General features: G+C 40.9%; 1 protein-coding gene across 1 annotated transcript; it reads right to left on the bottom strand.

The window, feature by feature from the left end:
• Positions 1-232: 232 nt before the first annotated feature.
• LOC134983817 (zinc finger protein 260-like) lies at positions 233-5,611 on the bottom strand (the record flags this gene model as incomplete). Its single annotated transcript, XM_063949440.1, has 2 exons — positions 233-864; positions 4,069-5,611. Coding segments are annotated over 2 exons (2,175 nt in total), but the record flags the coding sequence as incomplete, so codon positions are not given.
• Positions 5,612-6,332: the final 721 nt, after the last annotated feature.

Below are 6,332 nucleotides of genomic sequence, written 5' to 3'. Positions count from 1 at the left end.
CGATGTCCCAATATATATGGACCAGACTGTATATTGCATGAAGCATAGGAGATAGGATTGACCTTTGAGGAACATTGCATGACAGTGATAATTATACTCCAGAAGATTTAAATGGTTCCGTGCTTGGGTAATGTCTAATATGTTCAACAAGAGCGGATTTATTTCTCTCACAGCATGAAAATGGCTTCTCACCTGTGTGACTTCTCTGATGTGTAACAAGATCTGATGTAGATGCAAAACATTTCCCACACTCAGAACAGGAATACGGCTTCTCACCTGTGTGACTTCTCTGATGTTTAACCAGATTTGGTTTCGATGCAAAACATTTCTCACACTCAGAACAGGTATATGGCTTCTCACCTGTGTGACTTCTCTTATGTGTAACAAGGGCTGATTTCTGTGTGAAACATTTCCCACACTCAGAACAGGAATACGGCTTCTCACCTGTGTGACTTCTCTGATGTTTAAAAAGATCCGATTTATATGCAAAACATTTTCCACACTCAGAACAGGAATACTGCTTCTCACCTGTGTGACTTCTCTGATGTGTAACAAGATTTGATTTCGATGCAAAACATTTCCCACATTCAGAACAGGAATATGGCTTCTCACCTGTGTGACTTCTCTCATGTTTAAAAAGACTCGATTTCTGTGCAAAACATTTCCCACACTCAGAACAGGAATACGGCTTCTCACCTGTGTGACTTCTCTGATGTTTAACAAGATTTGATTTAGATGAAAAACATTTCCCACACTCCGAACAGGAATACGGCTTCACACCTGTGTGACTTCTCTGATGTTTAACAAGAGCTGATGTAAATGCAAAACATTTCCCACACTCAGAACAGGAATATGGCTTCTCACCTGTGTGACTTCTCTGATGTGTAACAAGATCTGATGTAGATGCAAAACATTTCCCACACTCAGAACAGAAATGCGGCTTCTCACCTGTGTGACTTCTCTGATGTTTAACCAGATTTGGTTTCGATGCAAAACATTTCTCACACTCAGAACAGGTATATGGCCACAAACCTGTGTGACTTCTCTTATGTGGAACAAGGGCTGATTTCTGTGTGAAAGTTAGTCGCGATCAGGCATATGCAGCGTACCTGGGCGCAAGGAGGCGCGCCTAGTCGTAGGAAGGCACACAGAGCGTTTGGCGTTACCTTTGAGTGAAATACCTAAGATCATCCACCAGATGTCGCTTTTTTAAATCACCAATGCGCAAGCGTGTGGTCTCCATTAAAATACAATACTGAACTACAGCGTAAGAACTACTTTACTAGTGCATCTCATTACTCTACATTATGCTACAGTATGTCATAAAGTCTATAACAGTATATACAGTACAGGTGCAAATAGTACAGCACATACAGATGCAAACAAACGTGTTACAGATACAGTATGGTCTATTGATGTTAGGGATATGCGAGTGTCCAAATCCTGTAGTATTAAGTATAATGGGGAGAGATAAAAGCTCCTCCCTAAGTTTCTGGATGCCAAATCCCTGTGTGTATAGTTTATACAGACGCAAATTAACGTTTTAAAACACTTGTGTATGCAGACACAACTAATGTGTGAAAGGAATAATGTAGCTCATTGACTTTACAGTATGTACAGTGCATAAAATGAGCGTCCGAGTCCCCTAACGGCATAAACAAACACCAATGGGGAGGAATCGCTCTTTGCAGTACTTTTACACATGAACTTGAGAATCTTCCATGCAGTGCTGTGGGCTAGCGATGAAGGCTCCGGTCTGCCACGCTGAGAGTCCCGGGTTCGATTCCCAAAGTGTCAATTTTTTTTGTGTTCCAGTGACATTCACTTTATTATTTTTTCTGTGTAATCCATTGTAAAGCATTCAACAGAAGGGTGCACACAGGTTTCCCACAAATCGGGGTAAATCTGCAGGAGTGACTCATTCACTATCTAAAATACACAGCAGTAATGAGCACGTATAGACATAACAGTAGATATAAATTAGTGTATTCTGACGCAACTAACTGTTCGAGCAACACAGTACTGTAGATCGTCGGCGTTAGAGAATCTATGTTGTACATTATAAGCTGTTCCTGCTAATTAGTACTCTAATAGAAAAAACTGTACAGAGATACTAAGGACAGTGATTTGGCATCCAGGAACTTAGGGAGGAGCTTTTATTTCTCTCCATTATACATAGAAAGATTAAACTTGCCACTCTACGTTACAAGCTGTTCGTGCTATTTAGTACACTACTAGTGTACTAAATAGCACGAACCCCATCACAACAGTTGCCCAGATCAAGAACACTCTCCAGGAGATAGGTGTATATGTGTCAAAGTCAACAATCAAGAGAAGACTTCACAAGAGTGAATATAGAGGGTTCACCACAAGATGTAAACCATTGGTGAGCAATAAAACAGGAAGACCAGATTAGAGTTTGCAAACAACATCTAAAAAAGCCTTTACAGTTCTGGAACAACATCCTATGGACAGATGAGACAAATATCAACTTGTACCAGAGTGATGGGAAGAGAAGAGTATGGAGAAGGAAAGGAACTGCTCAGGATCCAAAACATACCACCTCATCAGTGAAGCATGGTGGTGGTAGTGTCATGGCGTGGGCATGTATGGATGCCAATGGAACTGGTTCCTTTGTATTTATTGATAATGTGACTGCTGATAAAAGCAACAGGATGAATGCTGAAGTGTTTTGGGCAATATTATCTGCTCATATTCAGTCAAATGCTTCGGAACTCACTGGAAGGCGCTTCACAGTGCAGATGGACAATGACCCGACGCATACTGCGAAAACAACCAAAGCGGGTTTTTTTAGGCAAATAAGTGGAATGTTATGCAATGGCCAAGTCAATCACCTGACCTGAATCCGATTGAGCATGCATTTCACTTGATGAAGACAAAACGGAAGAGAAAATGCCCCAAGAACAAGCAGAAACTGAAGACATTTGCAGTAGAGGCCTGGTAGAGCATCACCAGGGATGAAACCCAGCGTCTGGTGATGTCTATGCGTTCCAGACTTCAGGCTGTAACTGACAAAAGGATTTGCAACAAAGTATTAAAAAGTAAAAGTTTGATTAAGGATTCTGGAAACAAAGGAAGAAACAAGAGAGCGACTATGGTGTAGTATTTTTCAATCAGTTTTGTCTAGTGCTGAGCGGATTCGGTTTTACTCGGATCTCAAAACAGAATCTTATTGGCTATCCAAAACACATGACATCTGTAAGCCAATAAGATGGCGTTTTGAGAACAGAGTAAAACCGAATCCGCTCATCACTAGTTTTGTTACACGCAAGATTATAGCGTACGGATTACGGCTTGACACATGGCGTATCAGTCCCCCATTCTTTAATCCAGGTTACTACTTGGATCTAAATGCTGCTAGGAGACACAAAGAATCACTATATAGCGCAGTATATTTCCGTATGTGGGATTAAATTCAGTTATCACACAAAATTTATATGCGTACCAGATAAATAAATATTTGCATATCAGTATGGATATTGTATCCAGGTCTTCATCTAGGAGATGGTAATCAGATCGCCCTTGGAAAATATGTCAAAGCTCAATTCACGAAAAACACTGATCCGGGCTGCGACCACATTAAGTAGTAAAGTATTTTTTGTTGAACTGGACGAGCGCACTGATCTACTGATTTACAATATTTGATTTAGGATTGTTTAGCTTGTACCATTACTTTTGGTCCCTTAAAAAGTGGGAGGCACATATAAAAACCATTTCAATTCCTACACCGTTCACCTGATTTTAATGTATATACCCTCAAATTAAAGCGGAAAGTCTGCAGTTAAAGCACATCTTGTCTGTTTAATTTCAAATCCATTGTGGTGGTGTATAGAGCCCAAAATATGAGAATTGTGTCGATGTCCCAATATATATGGACCAGACTGTATATTGCATGAAGCATAGGAGATAGGATTGACCTTTGAGGAACATTGCATGACAGTGATAATTATACTCCAGAAGATTTAAATGGTTCCGTGCTTGGGTAATGTCTAATATGTTCAACAAGAGCGGATTTATTTCTCTCACAGCATGAAAATGGCTTCTCACCTGTGTGACTTCTCTGATGTTTAACAAGATCTGATGTAGATGCAAAACATTTCCCACACTCAGAACAGGAATACGGCTTCTCACCTGTGTGACTTCTCTGATGTTTAACCAGATTTGGTTTCGATGCAAAACATTTCTCACACTCAGAACAGGTATATGGCTTCTCACCTGTGTGACTTCTCTTATGTGTAACAAGGGCTGATTTCTGTGTGAAACATTTCCCACACTCAGAACAGGAATACGGCTTCTCACCTGTGTGACTTCTCTGATGTTTAAAAAGATCCGATTTATATGCAAAACATTTTCCACATTCAGAACAGGAATACGGCTTCTCACCTGTGTGACTTATCTGATGTTTAAAAAGACTCGATTTCTGTGCAAAACATTTCCCACACTCAGAACAGGAATACGGCTTCTCACCTGTGTGACTTCTCTGATGTTTAACAAGATTTGATTTAGATGAAAAACATTTCCCACACTCCGAACAGGAATACGGCTTCACACCTGTATGACTTCTCTGATGTTTAACAAGAGCTGATGTAAATGCAAAACATTTCCCACACTCAGAACAGGAATATGGCTTCTCACCTGTGTGACTTCTCTGATGTTTAACAAGAATTGATTTAGATGAAAAACATTTCCCACACTCAGAACAGGAATATGGCTTCTCACCTGTGTGACTTCTCTGATGTGTAACAAGATCTGATGTAGATGCAAAACATTTCCCACACTCAGAACAGAAATGCGGCTTCTCACCTGTGTGACTTCTCTGATGTTTAACCAGATTTGGTTTTGATGCAAAACATTTCTCACACTCAGAACAGGTATATGGCTTCTCACCTGTGTGACTTCTCTTATGTGGAACAAGGGCTGATTTCTGTGTGAAACATTTCCCACACTCAGAACAGGAAAATGGCTTCTCACCTGTGTGACTTATCTGATGTTTAAAAAGATCCGATTTATATGCAAAACATTTTCCACACTCAGAACAGGAATACGGCTTCTCACCTGTGTGACTTCTCTGATGTTTAAAAAGACTTGATTTCTGTGCAAAACATTTCCCACACTCAGAACAGGAATACGGCTTCTCACCTGTGTGACTTCTCTGATGTGTAACAAGATTTGATTTATATGTAAAACATTTCCCACATTCAGAACAGGAATACGGCTTCTCACCTGTGTGACTTCTCTGATGTTTAAAAAGACTCGATTTCTGTACAAAACATTTCCCACACTCAGAACAGGAATACGGCTTCTCACCTGTGTGACTTCTCTGATGTGTAACAAGATTTGATTTATATGTAAAACATTTCCCACACTCAGAACATGGAAATGGCCTCTCACCTGCCTTAGCTGGCTGATGAGTAATACGGTTTGTGTTCTGTGTAAAACATTTGGCATCTGTAGAACAGGGAAACTCTGTATCTAATCTCAGAGCTGTAATAGATGCACCAATATCAGAGTGATCAGGAGAACATTTCCCAGGATCAGGGGGATCAGCTGATAGAGCTGGATGTATAATTGGGGTAATGGGATTATCTCCTGGAGAATCCTGTCTACTGTCATTGGGGTATATTTACTAAGCTCCCGATTTTGACCGAGATGCCGTTTTTTCATCAAAGTGTCATCTCGGTCAATCTCGGTCATTTACTAAACACTAATCACGGCAGTGATGAGGGCATTCGTAATTTTTTGCTAGTTCAGGTAAAAAATTACGAATGAATACACCATCGGTCAAATTACGCCTGTTTAGATACGAATCTCGGTCATTTACTAAGCAAAAAAACACAAAACACTGCCGTGAAAAATTACAATTCGCAAAAAAGTCCTAAAAAAAAACAGACCTGCTTTTTTTATTCGTGATTTGAGATGCATGCAGGGATCCATGAGATCCGTGCATGTATATCAATGGGAAGGGGTGGGAAAGTGTTTTTTGTTGTTAAAAAAAATTGCGTGGGGTCCCCCCTCCTAAGCATAACCAGCCTCGGGCTCTTTGAGCCGATCCTGGTTGCAGAAATATGGGGAAAAAAATGACAGGGGTTCCCCCATATTTAAGCAACCAGCATCGGGCTCTGCGCCTGGTCCTGGTCCCAAAAATACGGGGGACAAAAAGAGTAGGGGTCCCCCGTATTTTTAAAACCAGCACCGGGCTCCACTAGCTGGACAGATAATGCCACAGCCGGGGGTCACTTTTATACAGCGCCCTGCGGCCGTGGCATCAAAAATCCAACTAGTCACCCCTGGCCGGGGTACCCTGGGGGAGT

Source organism: Pseudophryne corroboree, assembly GCF_028390025.1.
Source record: "Pseudophryne corroboree isolate aPseCor3 chromosome 3 unlocalized genomic scaffold, aPseCor3.hap2 SUPER_3_unloc_25, whole genome shotgun sequence".
Classification (NCBI taxonomy): domain Eukaryota; kingdom Metazoa; phylum Chordata; class Amphibia; order Anura; family Myobatrachidae; genus Pseudophryne; species Pseudophryne corroboree.
Note: the sequence above shows the minus strand (reverse complement) of the source record. Positions and strands in the feature narration are given on the sequence as shown.